General features: G+C 43.6%; 1 protein-coding gene across 1 annotated transcript in view; it reads right to left on the reverse strand.

The window, feature by feature from the left end:
- Nucleotides 1-25,787, reverse strand: part of PTPN22 (protein tyrosine phosphatase non-receptor type 22) — a 57,410-nt gene that overhangs the window by 221 nt on the left and 31,402 nt on the right. Inside the window, exons 14-20 of the mRNA XM_062191998.1 lie at nt 22,391-22,474; nt 22,134-22,243; nt 19,467-19,494; nt 15,136-15,219; nt 14,755-14,870; nt 12,042-12,072; nt 5,956-6,033 (exon numbers count right to left, since the gene is read on the reverse strand). Coding sequence (XP_062047982.1) covers nt 5,956-6,033; nt 12,042-12,072; nt 14,755-14,870; nt 15,136-15,219; nt 19,467-19,494; nt 22,134-22,243; nt 22,391-22,474 — 531 coding nt within the window. The remainder of the gene's footprint in view (nt 1-5,955; nt 6,034-12,041; nt 12,073-14,754; nt 14,871-15,135; nt 15,220-19,466; nt 19,495-22,133; nt 22,244-22,390; nt 22,475-25,787) is intronic.

Raw genomic sequence — 25,787 nt, forward strand, 5'->3', positions numbered from 1 at the left:
GCATTTATAATAATTAAAGCTAAGTGATAATAATAGAATAGTAATAACATTTTGAATTTTTAAAGCACTTACAAATTTAATAATGGTAATAATTGGATGAAGAACTCTGGTTAACTTTGACAATTTGGCATATAATATCATTTTTATCTACAGTTTTTAAAATTTACTTGTATTTATTTGAAAGGGGGAGAGAGAGAGAGATCCTCCATCCCCTGATTCCATGCCCATCCATGCCCACAATAGCCAAAGCTGGGCCAGGCCCTTTTCTTTTTCTTTTATAGTGAAATATTTTCAAGGTATCTTACACTTAACAATTTTAGGGACTTAAATTGATAAATAAAATGTTTGAAACAGAGAATTAAAGATGCAAAGATTTTCCTAAGCCTTTAAATTTGTCATCTTAGGAAACGTATTATTGATCTACAGCACTAATAGGAGGGTCAGTTGAGACATCTGTTTAAAAGTATCCGTAACATTGCCTGGAATGAAGCAGATTCTCCAATGTTGCTCGGATTTAAACCCACAGAAGACTGCACCAGAACTAGAAGAGAAGCAGAATAGGGAAGGAGAAAAGAAGATTGAAAATATTTTTTGGCCAGTGCTGAGGCTCACTAGGCTAATCCTCCGCCTGCGGTGCCGGCACCTCAGGTTCTAGTCCCAGTTGGGGTGCCGGATTCTGTCCCGGTTGCTCCTCTATGTCTCGCTCTCTCACTGTCTAACTCTGCCTGTCAAAAAAAATATTTTTTAACTTAAAAACATTTTTAAGCCACTAAAATTTTGTTAATGGTAGTAAAAAAAAAATAGGAAATTAGGAGAAGGGCACATAGCATGTTCATGTACATTTACTCCTCGGAGTGATGACAGAAAAATATTTCAAGTCATAATTTCACATAGAGTCAAAATTATCCCATCAGTGTAGATTGCTCAATTGTAACCCAAGTGGACTCAAAATAGGAAAGACATATTACATAATTCCTGAATACCTAACGGTTGAGGAATTCCTGTATTCCGTCTCTTTTACTGGTCAGTTCTCAATTATTTAGAACAGTAGTGATCTACTTTTTCTGTGCATGTGGGACAATTCAGGAAAAATAAACCTGAACCACAAATGTCTCATTCTAATTTAAATACTCTTTTTGAATACCATTATTTTTACAATTAATATTGACTTCTTTATAAAAATAAATCAATTTTAAAAATAAGTGCTGTTTTTTAGTGGTACAGTGTTCGAATCCAGGCAGATTTGAGAAGAAACAACATGAAGCCAGCTGTCTAATATTTTATCCTGATATTAGATCACAGCCTATTGCAAAGGTGGGTGGGCCATGAGTTGCTCCAGTGGTATTACTGATTTGAGAAAAGAAAGAAGCAGAGACATTTGTGTTCTGGGAAAAGTTGAGTGGGGTTTTTTTATTGTTTATGCAATATTCTATATGAATATATATGAATGTTTTATAAAATCAGTACTTCTTTTTTAAATTATGGCATTTCAAATCTTAGAGTTAATGAAATCCAAACAAAATTGTAGGACTAAAGAAATTGATCAGGCCGGCGCCGTGGCTTAACAGGCTAATCCTCTGCCTTGCGGCGCCGGCACACCGGGTTCTAGCCCCGGTTGGGGCACCGGATTCTATCCCGGTTGCCCCTCTTCCAGGCCAGCTCTCTGCTATGGCCCGGGAAGGCAGTGGAGGATGGCCCAAGTGCTTGGGCCCTGCACCCGCATGGGAGACCAGGAAAAAGCACCTGACTCCTGGCTTCAGATCAGCGCGATGCGCCAGCTGCAGTGGCCATTGTAGGGTGAACCAGCGGCAAAAAGGAAGACCTTTCTCTCTGTCTCTCTCTCTCACTATCCACTCTGCCTGTCAAAAAAAACTAAAAAAAAAAAAAGAAAGAAATTGATCAAAAGATTCTAGCTGGGGCCAGCGCTGTAGTGCAGTGGGTTAACACCCTGGCCTAAAGCGCTGGCATCCCATAAGGGCACCAGTTCAGGATCCGGCTACTCCACTTTCGATCCAGCTCTCTGCTGTGAACTGGGAAAGCAGTAGAAGATGGCCCAACTCCTTGGGACCCTGCACCCACGTGGGAAACCTGGAAGAAGCCCCTGACTCCTGGCTTCGGCTCTGTGCAGCTCCAGCCGTTGCGACCAATTGGAGAGTGAACCAGCAGATAGAAGACCTCTCTCTCTCTCTCTGTCTCTGCCTCTCCTCTCTCTATGTAACTCTGACTTTCAAATAAATAAATAAATCTTAAAAAAACAAAAGAGATTCTAGTTAAAATATTGTGGCAAGGTGAGACAGAGACCATAAACAGGGTGTGGCAGAGATTACTACCTCTTCATCAAAATGTTTCTAGAATCATCTAGCCAATTGTACCTGTCTGTCCACCAATGTCCCATGTACCAGACTCTCTTACACTGAGCTATAGTCCATATCTACATTCTCTTCAGGTAAAGGGGAGCTGAGGTTGTGTTGCCACTTCTGCTCAGTCCCTTGAGACCAGGAGAGAAGGGAGGGGAAGCCACACACCCCGGTTTGCACTCTTGCAGCCTGTAACCTGGATGTGACAGCAGCCTAATTTTGACCATACAGATGAGGATGATACCACTGTGTAGCAGTTCCCCTTTTGGGGGAGGGTGTCTGCCTTTTGGTTCACAGTAATTGTTTATAGTAATCCCTAGATTAACTGCCATACTTCTCAGATTGGCATTTTGGCACTGTGGGTTAAGCCACACTTGAGAAGCTAGCATCTGTATTAGAGCCAGTTTGAGTTCCGGCTACTCGGCTCCCAATCCAGCATCCTATTAATGCTCCTGGGAGGGCAGCCATTTTTATGGCCCAAGTACATGGGACCCTGTCACTTGTGAAAGACCAGGATGGTGTTCCTGGTTCTTGGGCTTGGCCTGGCCCAACCTAGATATTGCAGCCATTTGGGGAAGGAACCAGCAGATGGAAGATCGATCTCTCTCTCTCTCTCTCCTTCTCTGTTGCTCTGCCTTTCAAATAAATAAATCATACATGTGATTATATATTTATATATATAAATACACATATTTATATATAAATATATAAGATTGCTATACTTCTTACAAAAATTATAGCATACACAGTACTACTTTAAATAGTATCATAAAATACATCACATAGAATAATAGAATGCTTAAAATAATATAAAATTATCAAGTTTATAGCTAATACTTAGGGACAATTGGGTAAGCAATTAAACTATCATAATTGTTTTTCATCTCCAATTATTGAATGCATTATATAAAATTTTTTAACAGTAACTGCTATTCCTTCCATCACACTTGTGTGTATATATATTTTTGTTTGTTTTTGTTTTTGTTTTTGACAGGCAAAGTGGATAGTGAGAGAGAGAGAGAGACAAAGAGAAGGGTCTTCCTTTTTGCCGTTGGTTCACCCTCCAAAGGCCGCTGCAGCTGGCGCATCATGCTGATCCGAAGCCAGGAGCCAGATGCTTCTCCTGGTCTCCCATATGGGTGCAGGGCCCAAGCACTTGGGCCATCCTCCACTGCCTTCCCGGGCCATAGCAGAGAGCTGGCCTGGAAGAGGGGCAACCAGGATAGAATCCGGCGCCCCAGCCGGGACTAGAACCCGGTGTGCCGGCGCCGCTAGGCAGAGGATTAGCCTGTTAAGCCACGGCGCCGGTCTATTTTCTTTTTTTTTTTTTTAAGATTTATTTATCTGAAAGAGTTACACAGAGAGACAAGGAGAGGCAAAGAGAGAGAGAAAGGTCTTCCATCCGATGGTTCACTCTCCTGTTGGTCCCAGCAGCTGGAGTGCACCAATCCGAAGCCAGGAGCCAGGAGCTTCTTTAGGGTCTCCTACGAGGGTGCAGGGACCCAAGGACTTGGGCCATCTTCTACTGCTTTCCCAGGCCACAGCAGAGAGCTGGATCAGAAGTGGAGTAGCCGGGAATTGAACCGGCACCCATATGGGATGCCAGCACTGCAGGCGGCAGCTTTACCCGCTACACTACAGCGCCAGCCCCTATATATATTTTTTTTTAATATTTATTTTATTATTTATTTGAAAGAATAACAGAGAGAGGTCTTCCATCCGCAGGTTCACTCCCCAGTTGGCCACAACATCCAAAGCTAGGCCGATCCAAAGCCAGGAGCCAGGAGCTTCTTCCAGTTCTCCCCTGTGGGTGCAGGGGCCCAAGGACATGGGCTAACCTCCACTGCCCTCCCAAGCGCAGTAGCAGGGAGTTGGATCAGAAGTGGAGCAGCAGGGACTCAAACCGGCACCCATATGGGATGCTGGTGCTGCAGGCTGGGGCTTTAACCTGCTGAGCCACAGCACCAGCCCCCCTTTCTGTCACACTTGTCTATTCTATAGAATTTTGCTTTAGATGGGCACTAGAATACCATAGCATGTCAATTCTTCATTTAACTACTCATCGATTTACTACATGCCAATACAATAATTTGGTTACCATAATAATTTGCCTACGTAAACACTTCAGTCTTATGTGAGTATTTTAAAAAATTTTTATTATTATTCAAAAGGCAGAGTGACAGAGAGAGAGAAAGAGAGGTCTTCTATCCACCAGTTCTCTCCCCAAAAGGCCACAACAGTTAGCAGCTCCATCCAGATCTGCCATGTGGGTGGCCATCATCTGCTGCTTTCTCAGGTGCATCAGCAGGAAGCTGGATCACAACTGAAGCAACTGGGACTTGAACCAGCATTCTGATATGGGAATGCCATCATTGCAAATTGCAGCTTAACCTATGGCACCACAAAGCCCCTTATGTGCAGGGCCGGTGTTGTGGCATAGCAGGTAAAGCCACTGCATCCCAGCATCCCATATGGGCACCAGTTCAAGTCCCAGCTGCTCCATTTCCAATCCAGAGCCCTGCTGATGGGCCTAGGAAAGCAATGAAAGATGGCCTAGGTCCTTGGACCCCTGCAGCCATGTGGGAGACTGGAAGGAAGCTCCTGGCTCCTGACTTCTGCCTGGCACAGCCCTGGCTGTTGCAGCCATTTGGGGAGTGAATGAGCAAATGGAAGATCTCTCTCTCTCTCTCTCTCTCTCTCTCTCTCTCTTTCCCTCTCCCTCTGTAACTCTGCCTTTCCAATAAATGTATCTTTTTTTTTTAAGGTCCTTGTGTGAGATGTTAAAAGGTAGCTGGGGCCAGCACCGCAACTCACTAGGCTAATCCTCTGCCTGTGGTGCCGGCAACCCAGGTTCTAGTCCCGGTTGGGGCGCCGGATTCTGTCCTGATTGCTCCTCTTCCAGTCCAGCTCTCTGCTGTGGCCCGGGAAGGCAGTGGAGGATGGCCCAAGTGCTTGGGCCTGCACCAGCATGGGAGACCAGGAGGAAGCACCTGGCTCCTGGCTTCGGACTGGCGCAGCGCCGGCTGCAACGCGCCGGCTGCAACACGCCGGCCATAGCGGCCACTTGGGGGGTGAACCAATGGAAAAAAGGAAGACCTTTCTTTCTGTCTCTCTCTCTCTCACTGTCTAACTCTGCCTGTCAAAAAAAAAAAAAAAGGTAGCTGAGTTTAAAAATAAAATGATAAGCTGAGGTAGGCATTGGCACAGCAGTTAAGATGCCACCTGAGATGCCTGAGTCCTTCTCTGCTTCTGATTCCAGCATTCTTGCTAATGCGCATCCTGGGAGGCAGCAGGTGCATCCCTGCTACCCACATGGAAGACCCAAGTTGACTTCCAGGCTCCAGGCTTCAGCCTGACCCAGCCTCTGCTGTTGCTGCAGGTATTTGGGAAGTGAACCAGTGAACACTCCTCTCCCCCTCTCCCTCTCCGCTTTTCAAATAAATAAATAAATATCTTAAAGTAAAAATAAAAAGATAAACTGAATGGAAAAGACTATAAAGGATCTGTGCATGCCACCTTAAATCATAAAGTTGTGTAACTTATATAGTAAATGAATAATTAACAAATTTTTAACTCTGCTATAAAATAACACACATACCAAAATTCAGAAAGGAACTGGAGTTATTTGACTGAACAGTTTCTGTTGGCTTGCTTGGTGGGGAAGAATTACAGATGCCTGGAATCAAAAGAAAATGATGACCAACTCAGACTGCTATTTATCAAACTGCATACTTATTAATATTAAACATTTCCTCCAGAGTAATTAATACTCCCCCCAAAAATATCAATATCAAATGTTAATAAAACATTGATACTTACAAATGGGATACTGTAATCTCATTTTTTAAGGTTTATTTTCTTTGCAAATAGATTGTATAATAAAGCCCACCACTAAAGAATGTTGCCAAAAGAGTAAGATCCACTATATCATGAATCAACTTTTTTTTGATATTCACATTTTGGCTTTAGACTTCACCTTATTTGGTACTCTGGCTCCTTTTAGTACACTTTTTTTTTTTTTTTTTAAAATTTGAGAGGCTGAGAAGGATAGCAAGTGAAAGAAAGAGAGAGAGACAGAGGGCACTCCCATCTGCTGACTCATTCCTCAAATGCCCACAATTATCAGGGCTGGGCCAGGCCAAAGCCAGGTGCAAGGAAATCAAACAAGTTGTCTTACATAGGTGGCAGAGACCAAGTACTTGCTGCCTTCCAGGGTGCAGGAAGTTGGACTTGGAAGCAGAGCCAGGACTCAAACCCAGGCCTCCAATATCCATATCTCCCTCTTAATCTGCCTCTAATAAATAATTTAAAAATATTTGTCTTCCCAACACCTTAATATATTCATGTGTTATTTTCTGCCTAGTTCTGAAAACAATGAAACTTGGTCCACATTTTACATGTGCATTTTCTTGAAATTAAAAAAAAAAAAGGTGGGCCGGCGCCGTGGCTCACTAGGCTAATCCTCCGCCTGCGACGCCGGTACCCCGGGTTCTAGTCCCAGTTGGGGCACTGGATTCAGTCCCAGTTGCTCCCTTCCAGTCCAGCTCTCTGCTGTGGCCCAGAAGTGCAGTGGAGGATGGCCCAAGTGCTTGGGCCCTGCACCTGCATGGGAGACCAGGAGGAACCACCCGGCTCCTGACTTCGGATCAGCGCAGCGTGCAGGTCGCAGCGGCCATTTGGGGGGTGAACCAACGGAAGGAAGACCTTTTTCTCTGTCTCTCTCTCTCTCACTGTCTAACTCTGCCTGTCAAAACAAAAAAGTTTAAAAAAATTTTTTTTAATTTTTTTTATAATTTTTTGTTTTTTGACAGGCAGAGTGGATACTAAGAGAGACAGAGAGAAAGGTCTTCCTTTTTGCCGTTGGTTCACCCTCCAATGGCCAGTGCGGCCGGCTCATCGCGCTGATCCGAAGCCAGGAGCCAGGAGTTTCTCCTGGTCTCCCATGCGGGTGCAGGGCCCAAGCACTTGGGCCATCCTCCACTGCCTTCCCGGGCCGTAGCAGAGAGCTGGCCTGGAAAAGGGGCAACCAGGATAGAATCCGGCGCCCCGACCGGGACTAGAACCCGGTGTGCCGGTGCTGCAAGGTGGAGGATTAGCCTGTTAAGCCACAGCGCCGGCCTAAAAAATTTTTTAAAAAAGGTAATTTCAGGTTTGTATATACTTTCATATAAATAAGGAGAAATTATTATTTTTTTTGTTTTTTCCCCAACATCTTCATAATGCAGTGTAAGAACTGCATATATATGTTTGCACATACACACCTAATGCAGAATTCTAGAAACACTTTCTCTTTCTGGAGATAATTCAGCATGAACCACTAGTAATTTTAATACATATAATAAAAAGCAAATTACAATAAAATCCAGTTAAGATACTCATACATATTGGGACAAGCATTTGACAGCAGTTAAGATGCCACTTGGGACTCCCATATCAGAGTACTGGTTCAAGTCCCAGCTCTGCTTCCATTCCAGTCTCCTGCTAATGTGCACTGTAAGAAACAGCTGATGGCTCAAGTACTTGGGCCCCTGCCTGTCATGTAGAAGACCCAGACTGAGTTCTGGACTCCTGGCGTGGGCCTGGCCCAGCCCTGACCCTGACTATTGTGGACATTTGGGGAGTAAGTGGGCAAATGAAAGAATCTCTCTCCTCTGTCTCTTTCTCTCTCTCCATTCCTCTCTCTCTCTCTCTGCCTTTCAAGTAAAATGAAAATAAATACATAATTTTAAAAAGTATATTTATTGAATAGCCACTATGTAGTAAGTGTTGGGCTAAGCATCGAACATAAAGACACAAATATGAAGGAAATGAAGGTGAGGAAGGTCAGGAGGTGTCAGTAATCTCTACACTGCGTACACACTGATAGTTGTATACATCCTTCAGAAAACAGCCATCTCAAAAGGGGAATATTTTACAAAGGAGGCACAGAGTCTGCCTGTATCCACATCAGAGGGAACTGCTCTTTTGCACATTGGCTTGTCATGGTTATTTGTATGCTGCCTCCCCAGCATTCGTTTTCTCTTCTGGTAAGAGAACTTTGCTTTTCCTTTCCATCCCTTCCCAATTTTTAGTGTCCATGCTTCCAATGGTGCTGATTCTACCTTACGATCCAGGAAATGTCCTGTATCAAGGGCATTGTTTCATCGTTGGTACCCTGGCATGGTCACACCAGAGTGTAGGGCTGACCTCATTTCTAATTGGTCCATAAGTAACAATTGTTAAGGATTCAGTGAGATACTTTCCTGTATGATCTTGGAACATCGACTATACTGGCAATCATTGATTCAGGGATGGGCAAGTGAAGTAAGCCAAGGCAATCAGACTCAATTAAAACCAGTCATCAGATTATTGCTTCAGCAACCAGAGAAGACTTTTTTCTTGATAAGCCAGAAACCATATGCTAAAAGCTTGCCTAGGGGTGAGCTAATACAGATAAAAAAAAAAAAAACAACTGAACAGTACGGAATGAGATTAGGTCCTGATTACATCATTTGAACCCCTGGTTATAAGCCAGTAAATGTCCCCTTTTCTGCTTAAGTCAGCGTAAGTTGGGCTTTTTGAAACTTGCAGCTGAAGGATTTCTAAGCAATTAGCTTCCCACCCAGAGTTGGCATCAGACATCATGGTTGAGAGCTTCCACTCTTGTCACCCTATAATTCATTCTCCATACAGCAGCCAGAATGATCTTTTTAAAAAACAGATGGTGTAACATCTCTGCCTAAAACCCTTTTATGACTTCCCATTGCACTTAGAATAAACTCTACTTAACATGACTCATATGAACCTACTCCTCCCTCAATTTTCCTGCCTCACCTTCCTAGAATGGCTTCCTTTTAGTTCCTTACACAACAGATCCTTACACCTCGGAGATGTTGTATGTGCTGTTCCCTCTACCTAGAGTGATCTCCCAACCCTTTGCCTGACTGGCTGCTGCTTCATATCAGGCTTAAATGTCATTTCCTTAGAAATGGCTTCAGGACCACCTGCTGTTACTCGCTCATAATTACCCCTTTGTTTTCCTTTATAGCATTGATCGCAATGTATTATTATGTATGTTTCTGTGAACTTTCTGTCTTAGGTCAGTGCCTAAGTAGACCTAAGTTCCACAAAGGCAGAATTGGCCAGCGCCGCTGTGGCTTAACAGGCTAATCCTCCGCCTTGCGGCGCCAGCACACCGGGTTCTAGTCCTGGTTGGGGTGCCGGATTCTATCCCGGTTGCCCCTCTTCCAGGCCAGCTCTCTGCTATGGCCCGGGAAGGCAGTGCAGGATGGCCCAAGTGCTTGGGCCCTGCACTCGCATGGGAGACCAGGAGAAGCACCTGGCTCCTGGCTTCGGATCAGCGAGCTTTGCTGGCCGCAGCAGCCATTGGAGGGTGAACCAACGGCAAAGGAAGACCTTTCTCTCTGTCTCTCTCTCTCTCTCACTATCCACTCTGCCTGTCCAAAAAAAAAAAAAAAAGGCAGAATCCATTTCTGTTCTGCTCACTATTTTATACAAAAAGCCTTGCACAGTGCCTGGCATATAGTTGGCACTCAATTAGTATCCATTGAATGAATGACACTGCGCTTAAATGCTAGCTTAAACAAAGAAATTTAGTGGGGCTGGTGCTGTGATGTAGCTCCACCTGCAGCACCAGTATCCCATATGGGCACCAGTTTGAGTCCCAGTTGCTCCATTTCCAATCCAGCTCTCTACTATGGCCTGGGAAAGCAGTAGAAGATGACCCAAGTCAGTGGGCCCCTGTACCCATGTGGGAGACATGGAAGAAGCTCCTGGCTCCTGGCTTTGGATCAGCCCAGCTCTGGCCATTGTGGCCACTGGGGGAGTAAACCAGCAGATGGAAGACCTCTCTCTCTGTTTCTCCATCTTTCTGTCTCTGTGCCTCTCAAATAAATAAATAGGCCGGTGCCGCGGCTCAATAGGCTAATCCTCTGCCTTGCGGCGCCGGCACCCCGGGGTTCTAGTCCCGGTCAGGGCACCGGATTCTGTCCCGGTTGCCCCTCTTCCAGTCCAGCTCTCTGCTGTGGCCAGGGAGTTCAGTGGAGGATGGCCCAAGTGCTTGGGCCCTGCACCCCATGGGAGACCAGGAGAAGCACCTGGCTCCTGGCTTCGGATCAGCGTGGTGCGCCGGCCGCAGCGCGCCGGCTGCAGCGGCCATTGGAGGGTGAACCAGCGGTAAAGGAAGACCTTTCTCTCTGTCTCTCTCTCTCACTGTCCACTCTGCCTGTCAAAAAATAAATAAATAAATATTAAGGGGGGGGGCAGCACTGTGGTATAGTGGGTAAAGCTGCCACCTGCAGTGCAGGCGTCCCATATGGGCACGGGTTCAAGTCCCAGCTGCTCCACTTCTGATCCAGCTCTCTGCTATGGCCTGGGAAAGCAATGGAAGATGGTTCCAGTCTTTGGGCCCCTGCACCTGCGTGGGAGACCCAGAGGAAGCTCTGGCTCAGCTCCCTCCATTGCAGCCATCTGGGGAGTGAACCAGTGGATGGAAGACCTCTCCCTCTCTCTCTGCCTCGGCTTCTCTGTAACTCTGCCTTAAAATAAATAAATAAAAATTTTTTAAAGAAAGTCCGATTTCATTAAAAGCAGGAACAACTTTAACCTACGGACCAGTAAGAGATCTGGACTATAGGGAGGACCTATGGAATTCTGGAGTCGTGAACCATCTGGAAGGGGTCGAAGACAAACATGCAAGTTCAGGCAGATAATATCAATTAATTGCTTGGTCCTTCTGTGATTAACCAAGTGGATCACATTTGTAAAATGTATATCACCATGTTTTATATACTTTGAATTTGTAAATAAGGATTTCTAAGACAATTTAGCTCAGATTCAGGAGTCTATGGCTTTTATTTTCATGACAATATAGCAGAAAGAGTAAGCAACAGACTTCTATTGCTAATAATACTTGGTAAAAATGGAAATGTGTCAATGGTTTGCTTATTTCATTAAATCAGCACATTTGTTTCACAATATGTTTTGCTGCGACTATTTTCAAAGAAAATATACCAGAGGTTAGACTGCTGAGAATTGTAAGTAACACATTCACTCATAAGACATCATCTTAGGATGGGTGGAAAGTGCCAAACATTCGACTGTCATTCTATGTATGAGCAGAAAGGTTTCTATCCCCCTGCTCCCCACCTGATCTTAGCACAGTGGAGCCCAGCTAAGCACAAGGCACAGAGGTGATCTGATCCACAGGACCCAAGGCAGGCTCTGTTTAGGAATGATGTTAATTTTTTCATAGGATGGTTACACAAAGAAAAATATAATCATGGGGCCGGTGCTGTGGCATAGCCAGAAAAGCCATCGCCTGCAGTGCCAGCATCCTTCATGGGTGCCCAGTGGAGTCCAAGCTGCTCCACTTCCGATCCAGCTCTCTACTGTGGCCTGGGATAGCAGGAGAAGATGGCCCAAGTTCTTGGGCCCCTGAACCCGTGTGGGAGACCCAGAAGAGGCTTCTGGCTCCTGGCTTTGGATCAGCCCAGCTCTGGCCGTTATGGCCATCTGGGGAGTGAACCAGCACATAGAAGACTTTCTCTCTCTCTCTCTCTCTCTCTCTCTCTGCCTCTGCCTCTCTGTAACTCTGCCTTTCAAATAAATAAATAAATCTTTAAAAAGAAAAATATAATCATGAAAGTAATCTATATTCTAAAAAATAAACACAAAGAAACTTACCTTTTTTCACGTTTCGCAAAATTTTCAAACTCTACAAAAGTAAAGGAAAAAGTCAGTTTTTTCTGTGTAATACAAAATATTTTAATCAAGTAGAAATATAGACTTAAGTTAAAAGCATTCATTTCCTTAACAATAGCCATGAAAATGCACAATTATGTTTCCATCTTGCCATTTTTAATTCGATGAAAACTGCCACCTGATTTTATCTATTTTTTTTCTACCCATGTAAGCATCACACTGTATATTTAGAAATAACGCAATCCGAATGTCAGGGGGAAAAGGAAGTTCCTCCTTCATTTAGGATCATTCAGAACCCACAATGGCTTCCACACATAGCGCTGACCATAGCCATCCCCAGTGCAGCCAAGGATGTTTGCAGTCATGTGCTGTGCTGTTCCCTGGAGCCAGCTCCTTTCTTCTGCCTCCTTTCAGCAAGTCCAGGTCCTCTGCCTCCAGGAACCTACTTTACTCCACATAGCCTCAGTATGGGATTTTAATCTACTTCAGGGAAGCTTATTCTTGATAATTTCCATGTTTCTCACATAGGCATGCTATTCCAACAGGTTAACTACATACTCCTGTCAAGAGCAAGTAGCTATACTTTATGACATTTCTGTTTCCCCAACACCCTATAGAAACATATTCTTCCATATAAAAGACACTTCATAATTTCCTTTTGGAAACATTTTTAGATTTTTAGAAAATAGATAATTTATTTATAATTCAAAAACTCCTGATAAAAATGCTACCATTCCTGTCTTCTCTCTACCCAGTTTCCAACGCTTCTCCTATAAATAAGCACCGCCCATTTCTTAGGTATCTTCCCGGAGTTACTTATGAACATAGAAGCAAACATGCATATAGATCACAACTTCCCTTTTCAAAACAAAAGTTAATAAATATATTAAGAGTCATTCTTTTTTTAGTTGCACGATACTCCATTGGACATACTAAATGATTTATGTAATTGGCTCCCCTGATGATTAACATTTGTGCTGTTTTAGTCTTCTGCTCTTATAAATGATGTTGCAGTGACTACCTCGTATATATGTACAATTTCATGTGTGTGCAAGCATATTTGCTAGAAGTGAAATTATTGGGTCAAAAGTTACATGCATTTATAAGTTTGATATTGTTAAATTGCTCTTTTCAGAAATTGGACCACTGGGCATTCCTACCAACAAAGTAGGATGCTTATTTCCTGAAAACTTCTCAGAGGGTGTAATTAAGGTTTGGGAATTTGCTATTCTGACAGATGAAAAGCAATAAGTCACTGTGGTTTTAATTTTCTATTTCCCTTATTATGAACAAGGTGGAACATATCAAATGTTTAAAGGGAAGACCATGCATATGTATCTTCTTTAAACTATCTTATGTATTTTTGTACATTTTAATTTTATGATTATTCTTTTCTATGAATTTCTGGAAGATCTTTATATATTAGTGAAAAAGACCACTCTGCCTATGGTGCCAGCTGCAGATACTTTTCTCAATCTGCTCTTTGTCATTTGATTTCTAAGGTATTTTTTTTTAAAAATGCAGAAATTGTCTATTTTAGATAGTTGAATTGATATGTAGCTTTTACTATGGCTCCTGGGTTTTGAGTCATAGTTACAAAGGTCATTTTCACTCCCAGGTTATAGATGAATCTTTCTAAGTTTGGGGTTTTTTGTTTTTTGTTTTTGTTTTTGTTTTTTTAGTAATTCTATAGGATGGTATTTTTCTTAAAACATCTGGATCTTTTAACCATCTAGAATTTATCCTGGTATCGATGCAAGCTATAGATCCTACTCCCCTCCCCCCCCCAGGTGATTATTTGATCCAAAAAAAGCATTATTAAACCATTCATCCCTACCTCTGATTTGAGATGCCACCTTCATCATATGCTAAATTCCTGCCAATATTTGGATATATTTCTGGATTTTGCTTCTACTCTGTTGGTATGTATTTCTTTTCATACACCAACATCAGGCCATTTTAATTATTGAGGCTTTACAGTGTTTCAACAGCTGAAAAAGCTCTCCTGTTTTCATTGCCTATTTATGTATTTGCAGTTTTCTGACTATTGTCCTTTTTTCTCATATGAACTTTACATCAGTGTATGTAGTTCCAGGGATAAACAAGTTGGTAGTTTCACTGGCATCAAAATTAAGCAGAAACAAATTCTTTTTTTTTTTTTTTTGACAGGCAGAGTTAGACAGTGAGAGAGAGAGACAGAGAGAAAGGTCTTCCTTTGCCGTTGGTTCACCCTCCAAATGGACACTGCCCAATGGCCACCGCGCCCAGCGCGCTGCAGCCGGCACAACACGCTGATCCCAAGGCAGGAGCCAGGTGCTTCTCCTGGTCTCCCATGGGGTGCAGGGCCCAAGCACTTGGGCCATCCTCCACTGCCTTCCCGGGCCACAGCAGAGAGCTGGCCTGGAAGAGGAGCAACCGGGACAGAATCTGGTGCCCCGACCGGGACTAGAACCCAGTGTGCCAGCGCCGCAGGCGGAGGATTAGCCTAGTAAGCCGCGGCACCAGCCAGAAACAAATTCTTAATGTAGTTGTATTTCTTCTGCTTTTTGGTTTCCTTCTATTAATTTTGATTGTTGCATGATGAATAATCAGTTTAGTGAAGAGTCTATCTAATGTTCCATCTCGATGCAGGAGGGGGGAGCCTTTAGCAAGGGAAGGCTTCCGGCTTGTTTTCCAAAACTCCTATCTTCTTTACCTTGCTCCTTGTGAAACCTTTTCCAGGAGTCTTCAATGTCTGTTTCGAAGATGTTGAATTTTCTGTGGTTTCAGGACAGCCAGCAGAATAAGTTTCTATACGTTGGGGCTGCATACCTCAAATTAAAAAAAAACAAAAGAAGATGAAGAAGAAAGAAAGAAAAGAAAGTGTTTTGTTATATAGCTTCTTAAACCTTTGTGTTATATTCAATAATTCTTAGTTTGACTTTTTTAGACATTATTTTTACTATACATCATGAGATTTTAAAATGTATTCTTTTGTGATATTTAATCATTCTTTGTTTTCCATTCAGGTTTTCCTTGTTAACGTTTTAGCATTCTAATTTTTCTAATTCTTTTAGGGGAAGGCCCTGCTACTTACAATCTTCATCGGCAAGGAGGAAGGACTCGAGGGTTCTCTCCGGGAGTGGAGGTGGTGGGGAAGCAGAGCGATCTCGATGCAGATCTGCAGTGAGAAACACATTCCACAAAGGCTCCCATCCATTAAAGATCTCAAATAGACAGCCTCTTTGACCTTGTATAATTTTTTCTAACTAATCAATCTTAACCTACAACCACCAAATAAAACATTATCTAAACAATGACCAGAACCTCAAGAACTTTGTCTTTATACCTTTTTAGCCAGTATTATAACTCATTTGCAGATACATTCTTCCACAGAAAAGAAAACTGAATTTATTTTTTATTTATTTATTTTGACAGGCAGAGTTAGACAGTGAGAGAGAGAGACAGAGAGAAAGGTCTTCCTTTGCCGTTGGTTCACCCTCCAAGTGGCCACTACAGCCAGCGCGTTGCGGCCAGCACGCTGTGCTGATCCAAAGCCAGGAGCCAGGTGCTTCTTCCTGGTCTCCCATGCAGGCGCAGGGCCCAAGCACTTGGGCCATCCTCCACTGCCTTCCTGGGCCACAGCAGAGAGCTGGCCTGGAAGAGCAGCAACCGGGACAGAAGCCGATGCCCTGACCAGGACTAGAACCCGGGGTGCTGGCACCGCAGGCGGAGGATTAGACTATTGAGCCACAGCGCCAGCGAAAACTGAATTTAATCAAGCTTCTACATCTAATTATTATTTCATAGGAAATCCTGGGGATAGAGGAACATGTTAAATAAAATCATGAGGATACAATTAGTCAAATCCAGAATGTTGAGGCAGTCTTTAGGACAAATGACTCCCTCTCTTCAACAAATGAATGACATAAGAAAATATTAAAAGAAAGGAGAATTGTTACAGATTAAAAAAAAAAAGACTTAAGAAACACACAAGCCAAATGCTAAGTGTGTAGACTTTGAATCCAGATTGAAATAAACCAACCATAAAACACATTTTTGAGACAATTAGGAAAAATTTAATATAATCTGGATATTATGTAATAATAAGAAATTGTTTAATTTTATTAGTATGTTAGGTGACTACAGTAGATATAAAATATGTGTTTGAAATTTTCCATCATAAAGAATTCCAAGTAATGGAGCTATTTTCCCACACTATAAACTCCTGAACATACAGATGGCATTCTGTTGGCATAAGCTTCTCATTATATAGCGCTATTATTATGTACTATATTAACGCCTTTTCAAAATGAGAAAATTCAGTTAAGTACTAGAATTCCACTAGTCATTGGGTTTTGTGTGTGTGTGTGTTTTTGACAGGCAGAGTAGACAGTGAGAGAGATAGAAAGGTCTTCCTTCCGTTGGTTCAGCCCCAAATGGCCACCATGGCTGGCGCACCGCACTGATCTGAAACCAGGAGCCAGGTGTTTCTGGTCTCCCATGGGGTGCAGGGCCCAAGGACTTGGGCCATCCTCCACTGCACTCCCTGGCCACAGCAGAGAGCTGGCCTAGAAGAGGGGCAACCGGGACAGAATCCGGCGCCCCGACCGGGACTAGAACCCGGTGTGCCGGCACCACAGGCGGAGGATTAGCCTATTGAGCCGTGGCACCGGCTTGTCATTGGTTTTTTTTTTATGTCTTAGAATTTGTCTATAAAGAAAGTTTTCTTGTTGGGGCCGTCGCTGTGGCGCAGTAGGTTAATCCTGCACCTGTGGCGCCGGCATCACATATGGACACCGGTTCTAGCTCCGGCTGCTCCTCTTTCAATCCAGCTCTCTGCTGTGGCCTGGGAAATGAGTAGAAGATGGCCCAAGTCCTTGGGTCCCTGCACTCACATGGGAGACCAGGAGGAAGCACCTGGCTTCTGGCTTCGGATTGGCGCAGCTCCTGCCGTTGCAGCCATCTGGGGAGTGAACCAACAGAAGGAAGGCCTTCTCTCTGTCTCTCCCTCTCACTGTCGGTAACTCTAACTCTCAAATAAAATAAATAAAATCTTTTTTAAAAGTTTTCTTGTTTATTTCTTATATGATGGTTACCATACAAAAGTATAGTACTTATTTCCAAGTACCTAATACAGTAAATGGTTTATAATAAAAATTTAATAACTATTTGATAACTACTCTCAAATAGTCTACCATCTTCCAGTTTCCTGATGAGAAATACTCAAGAATTGAAGCTGTTGGGGCCAGCGCTGTGGTGTAGTAGGCTGGGCCTCCGCCTGCAGTGCCCGCATCCCATAATGGGCACCAGTTGGTGTCCCAGATACTTCTCTTCAATCCAGCTCTCTGCTATGGCCTGGGAAAGCAGTAGAAGATGGCCCAAGTCCCTGGGCCCTTGCACTCACGTGGGAAACCCAGAAGAGGCTCCTGGCTCCTGTGTTTGACCTGGCCCAGCCAGGTGTTGCAGTTATTTGGGGAGTGAACCAGTGGATGGAAGATCTTTCCCTGTGTGTATGAGTGTGTGTGTGTGTTTGTGTCTGTAACTCTGCCTTTCAAATAAATGAATAAATCTAAAAAAAAAAAAGTCAGCAAATGATAATCTAGTAGGTATCTGCCTAAAATACTATTTCCTCTTAATATTTCCCTGATGAATAATCCACAATAACTATTAGTGTGTTAAATCTAAATTCCTCTGCCTAGTTTTATGTGTGTATGTGTGCTAAAATACACATAAGATGTGTCACTGGTGACACTTAGTACATTTATGGTAGTGGGTAACCATCACTACTGTCTAGTTCCTGAACATTTTTGTCACCATAAAAGGAGACTCCACACCCTTAAGTAGTCACTCCCTACTCCCTCTTTCCCCTGCCCCTAGCAACGCCTAATCTGCTTTCTGTCTTTATGGATTTGCTTATTCTGGATACTTCATCTGATTAGCTTTTAAGACCTTCAGAATGTTGCCACATCTGGGTTTTTAGTTTTTTTTTTTTTTTTAAAGATTTATTTTATTTATTTGAAAGGCAGAGTGACACTCAGAAAGGGAGAGATCTTCCATCTGCTGTTTTACTCCCCAAATGGCTGTAATGGTCAGGGCTGGACCAGGCTGAAACCAGGAGTCTGGAACTCCATCCGAGTCTCCCACCTGGGTGGCAAGGGCCCAAGACTTGGACCATCTTCTACTGCTTTCCCAGGCACATTAACAAGGAGCTGGATTGGAAGTGAAGCAGAGCTGGGACTGGAACCAGTGCTCATATGGGATGCCAGTGCTATAGGCAATGACTTAACTCACCGTGACACAATGCCAGTCTCTGCCACATCTTAACTACCCAAATTTATTTTCCATATTTCACTAACTAGATAAAACCTACTCAGTTTCTCTGTACACCTCATGCTGATTGCTACCCTTGAGTCATTGTTAGACTGATCCTTGTTCCTGGCAATCTCCCTTTTTCTCTCTATCCAAATTCTTTAAAGTTCTTCTACTCAGTGAAGCCTCTCCTAACCACTCCAATGACATCATCCTGTTTTCCCAGACTCCTGGTGATTGTAATCAATGCCATGCAGGTTTTCCCCTAATGTTCCCATGGGGGTATTCATTTTGTCTACTCAATTTAAACCTAAGCGTTAAGTAGTATTCTTTCTTTTTTATCCTAGCTAACCTAAAACACTGTGTAAAGTATGAAACTTGCTTAGTTAATCCTCATTTGATGATTATCTAATAAAACTTGTAATAGATAACCTTTAATGAAGGTTTATATTTGACAAGCACTGTGCTAAAAGCTTAGCCATTATCTCAATCTTCACAAAAATGCCCCAAGGGGCTCTATTATCCCCACTGTATAAATGAGGAAAAATGGCAGAGAAACTGTGTGATTTAACCAAGGTTATGTGTTTTGACATTCTTGGTACACCGGCAATTTAGAGTCCAACTAACCCCAGAACATATGCTTTTAAACCTGCGTGTTATATTACCTATTTACATGTTTGCCTAAGCTGATAACATGAATAAAATGTCAAGGACAGATACCACCTGTGGCAATGTTTGCAAAATACCTCTACGTACACAATAAATGTTAGTCATTGCTGTTACTCAATGTTTAAGACAAGTAAAGCCCAGGAAAGTACTGGAGAAGCAATGGCAAGTGAAAGGACTAAGTGGCCAGAAATAATTTTTTTAGAATACCACTATCAACAAGCATAAAATCTATATAGTGGAAGAGCTACAAATTTTGAAAGACACTATCTGAAATCACCTTGCCTGTGACAAAAGAAAATCCCTAGTCCGGGAAAAATCACAAATAAGCAAATAATGCAAGCTATTGTGGGAGCCAGGAGGCTTCCTAAGGTGAATTATTACAAAGGTGATGAACCATTCCTGCAGTACACATTACTAAACAGCGTGTAAAGCCAAAAAAGTTTTTACCTGATTTGGGACTCCGAAGTTTTATACTCTAAAAGAAAAAAAAAAAAAAATGAAAGTGAAAGATGCTGTTTCTTGAAAAGTACACTTCTTATAGCTATAGGGTTATGAAGTGCAGAACCTGATTTCTGTAATTAATAAGTATGCTCAATTATGAACAAGATCCTGAACTCTTACTGTGATTTTTATATCTCATGGTAAATAGTCCCAAATTGATTCCTTTTTTTTTTTTTTTTTTTTGACAGGCAGAGTGGACAGTGAGAGAGAGAGACAGAGAGACAGAGAGAAAGGTCTTCCTTTTGCTGTTGGTTCACCCTCCAATGGCCACTGCAGCCAGCTCATCACGCTGATCCGAAGCCAGGAGCCAGGTGCTTCTCCTGGTCTCCCATGCGGGTGCAGGGCCCAAGCACTTGGGCCATCCTCCACTGCCTTCCCGGGCCATAGCAGAGAGCTGGCCTGGAAGAGGGGCAACCGGGATAGAATTTGGCGCCCTGACCGGGACTAGAACCCGGTGTGCTGGCGCCGCAAGGCGGAGGATTAGCCTGTTAAGCCACGGCGCCGGCCCCAAATTGATTCCTTTTGTTTCATTTCTTTCCTACTTAGAACATGTCTCTGAAATTTTAATTTGAGGTAAATTATTGACATAGAAGTTACTTAATGACATTGGAAAAGGGGTGACTGAGCTTTGCTCTGGGAGTTGAGATAAAGATCATGACATGTATGCATGTTATCAACAATAATGACAACAATCTCTGGTACATTAAAATTAGTGTCTATTTAAAAGTTTCAGAATCTTTGCCTATTAGCATTGCAATATAGGCATTTTTTTCCTTTCTTTTAAAACAATATTTAATTATTGAGAGACAGAGAAAAAGAGAGACAGATAGAGAGAGAATTATCTTCCTCTGGTTCACTCCTTTAATGCCCACAATAGCCTAGGTTAGGCCAGGTCTCAATCCGGTCCTCCCACAAGGGTGGCAGAAACCCAATCACTTACACCATCACCACGGTCTCCCGGAATCTGCATCAGCAGTAAGCGAATGCCAGAGCCAGGTTCTGATCCTGCATATCCAGATATGGGATGTGTGTGTCTTAATTGTTAAACTAAATGACTGTCCCTTGGGGCATTCTTCTATTTATTTTTATCCATTTGAAAGATAGAGAAAGACAGAGAGATCTTCCATCTGCTGGTAGATGCCCACAATGGCCAGGGCTGGGCCAGGTTGTTCAGAACTCAATCTGTGTCTCCTATGTGTGTGGCAGGGACCAAAGTACTTAAGCTGCCTCCTGCTGCCTCCCAGGCTAAGTGTTGAGCTGGAAGCTGGAATCAGAAGTGGAGCTGGGGCTCTAACTCAGGCACATGTTATGGGATGCGGGCATCCCAAAGCACCACCTTAAATGTTTGCTTAATGATTTCTATTAGGAATGTAGATTTTTGGGGCCGGTGTCCTGTGGCAGATAAAACCACCACCTGCAATGCTGGCATTTCATGTGGGCACTGGTTCAAGACCCGGCTGCTCCGCTTCCGATCCAGCTCTCTGCTATGCCCTGGGAAAGCAGCAGAAGAAGGCCCAAGTGCTTGGGGCCCCTGTGCCCATGTGGGAGACCTGGAAGAGGCTCCTGGCTACTGGCTTCGGATCGGCTCAGCTCCAGCCATTGTGGCCATTTGGGGAGTGAACCAGCAGATGGAAGATTTCTCTTTGTTTCTCCCTCTCTCTGTCTCTCTAAACATTACCTTTCAAATAAATAAATAAAATGATTTTTTTAAAAAATGAAGTATAGATTTTTTTCTTCCAGGAGCAGGAAACATTACTCCAAAAAGGTTTATCTTAAATAATATGCAGGCCGGCGCTGTGGCTCATTAGGCTAATCCTCTGCCTGTGGCGCCGTCACCCCGGGGTTCTAGTCCCGGTTGGGGCACCAGATTCTGTCCCGGTTGCTCCTCTTCCAGTCCAGCTCTCTGCTGTGGCCCGAGAGTGCAGTGGAGGATGGCCCAAGTGCTTGGGCCTGCACCCACATGGGAGACCAGGAGGAAGCACCTGGCTCCTGGCTTCGGAATTGTGCAGCATGCTGGCCGTAGCAGTCATTTGGGGGGTGAACCAACGGAAGGAAGACCTTTCTCTCTGTTTCTCTCTCTCTCTCACTGTCTAACTCTGCCTGTCAAAAAAAAAATATATATATATATGCACATTCATCATTGCAAACATTACTTTCTGTAATACATTTTCACAGCTAACATGAAACAGCCCACCAAATGACTTGTGTGAAGAAGCTTCTACTTATGGAACATTTACATTTGCCTTAACAATCCTTCAAGAACCAGCTCAAATATTTCCTCTTTCATTGAGTCTCCTTCCATCACTTCCAACCTAGAGGGATCTCCATTACCTTTCATCTGGCATTGATCACGTCTGCTTTGCTACCATCAATAGACACTAACATAACGACATGTGGCCACATCCTGTATGTCATCTGTAGGATTTTTAAGGTCATGAATTGCATCTTTGATATCTTTCTTAAATCCCCACAAGCACTCTCTTGCACATTGTTTCATATTTAGTATCTACTTAATCATTATCGAGTGCTAGGTGTTCAAAATGCAGGGAGTAGAACTCTTCAAATAAATAGGGTCAGAAAAAAGTCCCTGATCTTGCTTGGCCTGAGTCTCACCGACTCATCCAACTGCTCTGATTCAGCCGTTCCACTCCATTCTCGTGAGGCTTCCGGTTCCACCTTCCCAGCTGCAGATGAGGACTCCGGACTGCTGGCTGAGAATTCTCCTGGAGGAAAGAGAGTAGAGTCCAGTTCCTAGGAGAGGTGCTGCTCTAGAAACCCAGTGTTGCTCAGCGACGGCACAGAGACCCCGGAGGGGACCTGAGAAGCCACGCAGGTGGTCCACACTTTGGCTCACGCTGAACTGCACTCACCAGCTTTCTCCACCACAATGAAAGACTCGGGAGTCCGTTCCGGAAGCGGAGGGGGAGTTTCCTCATCCATCCCTGGAGAAGTTGCTGTCCAAATACACAGTAACAATTTGAAATGAGAACAAGCCGAAAGCAATTCTTGTATTCTAGCCTAATCTTCATTAAAGAATTATTTATTTATTTGAAAGTTAGAGTTACACAGAGAGAGAAGGAGAGAGAGAGAGAGAGAGAGAGAGAGAGAGGTCTTCCATCCACTGGTTCACTCCCCAAATGACCGCAATGGCCAGAGCTGTGCTGATTCAAAGCCAGAAGCCAGGAGCTTCTTCCGGGTCTCCCACAGGGATGCAGGGGCCCAAGGATTTGGGCCATCTTCTACTGCTTTCTCAGGCCATAGCAGAGAGCTGGATCAGAAGAGGAGCAGCCAGGATTCAAACCAGCACCCATATGGGATGCCGGTGCTTCAGGCCAAGGCATTAACCTGCTGCACTACAGCACCAGCATCCTAATCTTAAATTTAAATTCAACAGAACTTCTATTGAAAGCACCATCCTCTATGTCAAGCTGGTCTTGTCTGTCCAAGGAAAGAGCAAAATTCTCTCATATAAGGTGCAAACCCAGGATGTTTTTGTTATTCTTCCAAATATATTTTTCTTTTAAAATCCCAAAAATATGTTCAAAAGATCTACTTATCTGTTTAACAGTCAGAGTGACAGAGACACAGAGAGAGAGAGAGAGATCTTCCATTCATTAGTACACTGCCCTAATGCCTGTAACAGCCAGGGCTGGGCCAGGGCAAAGCTGGGGGCCAGGAATTTCATATGGTTCTCCCACATGGGTGGGAGGGGCCCTAGGACTTGGGTTATCTTCCACTGCTTTCCCATGTACATCAGCAGGGAGCTGGGTCGGAAGCTGAGCAGCCAGGACTTGAAGTGGCACACTGATATGGGGTGCCAGCAACACAACAGCAGCTCAACATGCTGTGCCACAACACCTGGCCCCCAGAAGTATTGTTTTAAAGATTTTATTTGTGGGGCCGGCACTGTGGCACAGCGGGTTAACGCTCTGGCCTGAAGCGCTGGCATCCCATATGGGTGCTGGTTTGAATCCTGGCTGCTCCTCTTCCGATCCAGCTCTCTACTATGGCCTGGGAAAGCAGTAGAAGATGGCCCAAGTCCTTGGGCCCTTGCACCCACATGGGAGACCCGGAAGAAGCTCCTGGCTCCTGGCTTCGGATTGGCGCAGCTCCGGCAGGTTGTGGCCAATTGGGGAGTGAACCAGTGGATGGAAAACCTCTTTCTGCCTCTCCTTCTTTCTCTGTGTAACTCTGACTTTCAAATAAATGAATAAATTCTTTAAAAAAATATTTTATGGCTGGCGCCGTGGCTCATTAAGCTAATCCTCCGCCTGCGGCACTGGCACCTGGGGTTCTAGTCCCGATCGGGGCGCCAGATTCTGTCCCGGTTGCTCCTCTTCCAGTCAGCTCTCTGCTGTGGCCTGGGAGTGCAGTGGAGGATGGCCCAAGTGCTTGGGCCCTGCACCCACATGGGAGACCGGGAGGAAGCACCTGGCACCTGGCTTCGGATCGGCGCAGCGTGCCGGCCACAACACGCTGGCCGTAGCGGTCACTTGGGGGGTGAACCAACGGAAAAAAAAGGAAGACCTTTCTCTCTGTTTCTCTCACTGTCTAACTCTGCCTGTCAAAAAAAAAAATTTTATTTGTTTACTTGAAATTCAGAGTTATAGAGAAGCAGAGGCAGAGGCAAAGGCAGAGAGAGAGGTCTTCCATCTGCTAATTCACTCCCCAGATGGCCGCAATAACCAGAGCTGTGCTGATCCGAAGCCAGAATCCAGGAGCTTCTTCTGGGTCTCCCACGTGGGTGCAGGGGCCCAAGGACTTGGGCCATCCTCTGCTGCTTTTCCAGACACATTAGCAGGGAGCTGGATTGGAAGTAGAGCAGCCAGGACTTGAACTGGTGCTCACATGGGATGCCAGCACTGCAGGGGGCGGCTTTACCTGCTATGCCACAGCGCCGCCCCCTCCAACCAAAAGTATTTTGATTGAGTCACTGGGTATCAGGTAACATAATATAAAAATTATATCTTGGATATTTTGGATTGTTTTCTAAATATACTCTTTGCTTTTGTTTTACATACAGCATATAATAAGGCATAATAAAGCAGGTTGATATGCCAAAGATTCAGTTACACAGTAAGTGAAATCATAAAGATTTTTTATCTCTTCTTCATTATTCACAGAATCCAAGAATATGCATTTTTTCTTTTTACAAAATAGAATAACACGGTTTCCTATATTTCTATAGAAACAGAATTTGTATAGAACATTTTAAATGCTATTATAAGAAATGCCACCAGATGGCACATGCGTCAATGTTGCTGCAATCCCTGGAAGTCAGGATTTGTTTTTTTTGGGTGATGTTGATGATCTGAGAAGTCTAAGGTATTGTTAGTATATAGAAGAAAATTTCTTTACACTGTAAACCAAGATCAAAACATAAGCTAATCAGAAGGAACTTCCTAGATTTAGGTCAAATAACTTTGCAACAAAGCTACAAATACATGTCTTTATTAAGAAAACTAAGTAAGTCAGGGTGGGGATGGAGGTTTGGCTTTGCCGGTAAGGCACTTCTTGGGACACTCACATCTCATGTCAGAGTCCTAGCTCTGCTTTCAATTCAGTTACCCGCTAATGAGCACCCTGAAAGGCAGCAGGTGAGGGCTAAAGTGATTGGGCCCCTGGTGCCTGTGAGGGAGAACTGGATTGTGTTCCCAGCTCCTGGCTTCAGCCCAGCCCAGCAGGCAGTTGAGGGGTGAGCCAGCAAATGGAAGATTTCTGCTGTGTCTGTGCCTTTCAAAGAAATGATAATAAATTAATCAACTAATTTCAAAAAAAAGAAAAAATTTAAAAAGGAAAACTGCACAATACAAACATTATAGAGCAAAAGATTTTTTTTTAACTTCCTATCTAGGTAGAATGCTCTTTATAAATTATTTTATGATATGTCCAAGATAGTAAATTTACACTTTGCTTTCCCTTATCTTCTTTTACATCAACTTATTGTAATCTTCTCTAACAGAATATTCACTTCTACTTTCCAACTACTCAGTTAAATAAAACAACATGCGCAATTCAGAATTACATAACAGAAAATATTAAAGTAAACATATATATAAGTTGCATACAAAATGCCCAACACATTTTCATCTGCTAAGTTACTACAAAAGGGCAGGCAATTATGTCCTCTCCCTCCAAATCCCAAGGGAAGAGAACTCAATTCTTAGCAATATGGTCAACTCATTATAGGCAAATGAATGTGCAACATTTCTGGGTGACTAGAGGATACTATTGGCCGAATTTTTTCTGCTTTCTTTCTGGAAGTCA

The sequence above is a fragment of the Lepus europaeus genome, chromosome 5, assembly GCF_033115175.1.
Source record: "Lepus europaeus isolate LE1 chromosome 5, mLepTim1.pri, whole genome shotgun sequence".
In the NCBI taxonomy this organism is placed as follows: domain Eukaryota; kingdom Metazoa; phylum Chordata; class Mammalia; order Lagomorpha; family Leporidae; genus Lepus; species Lepus europaeus.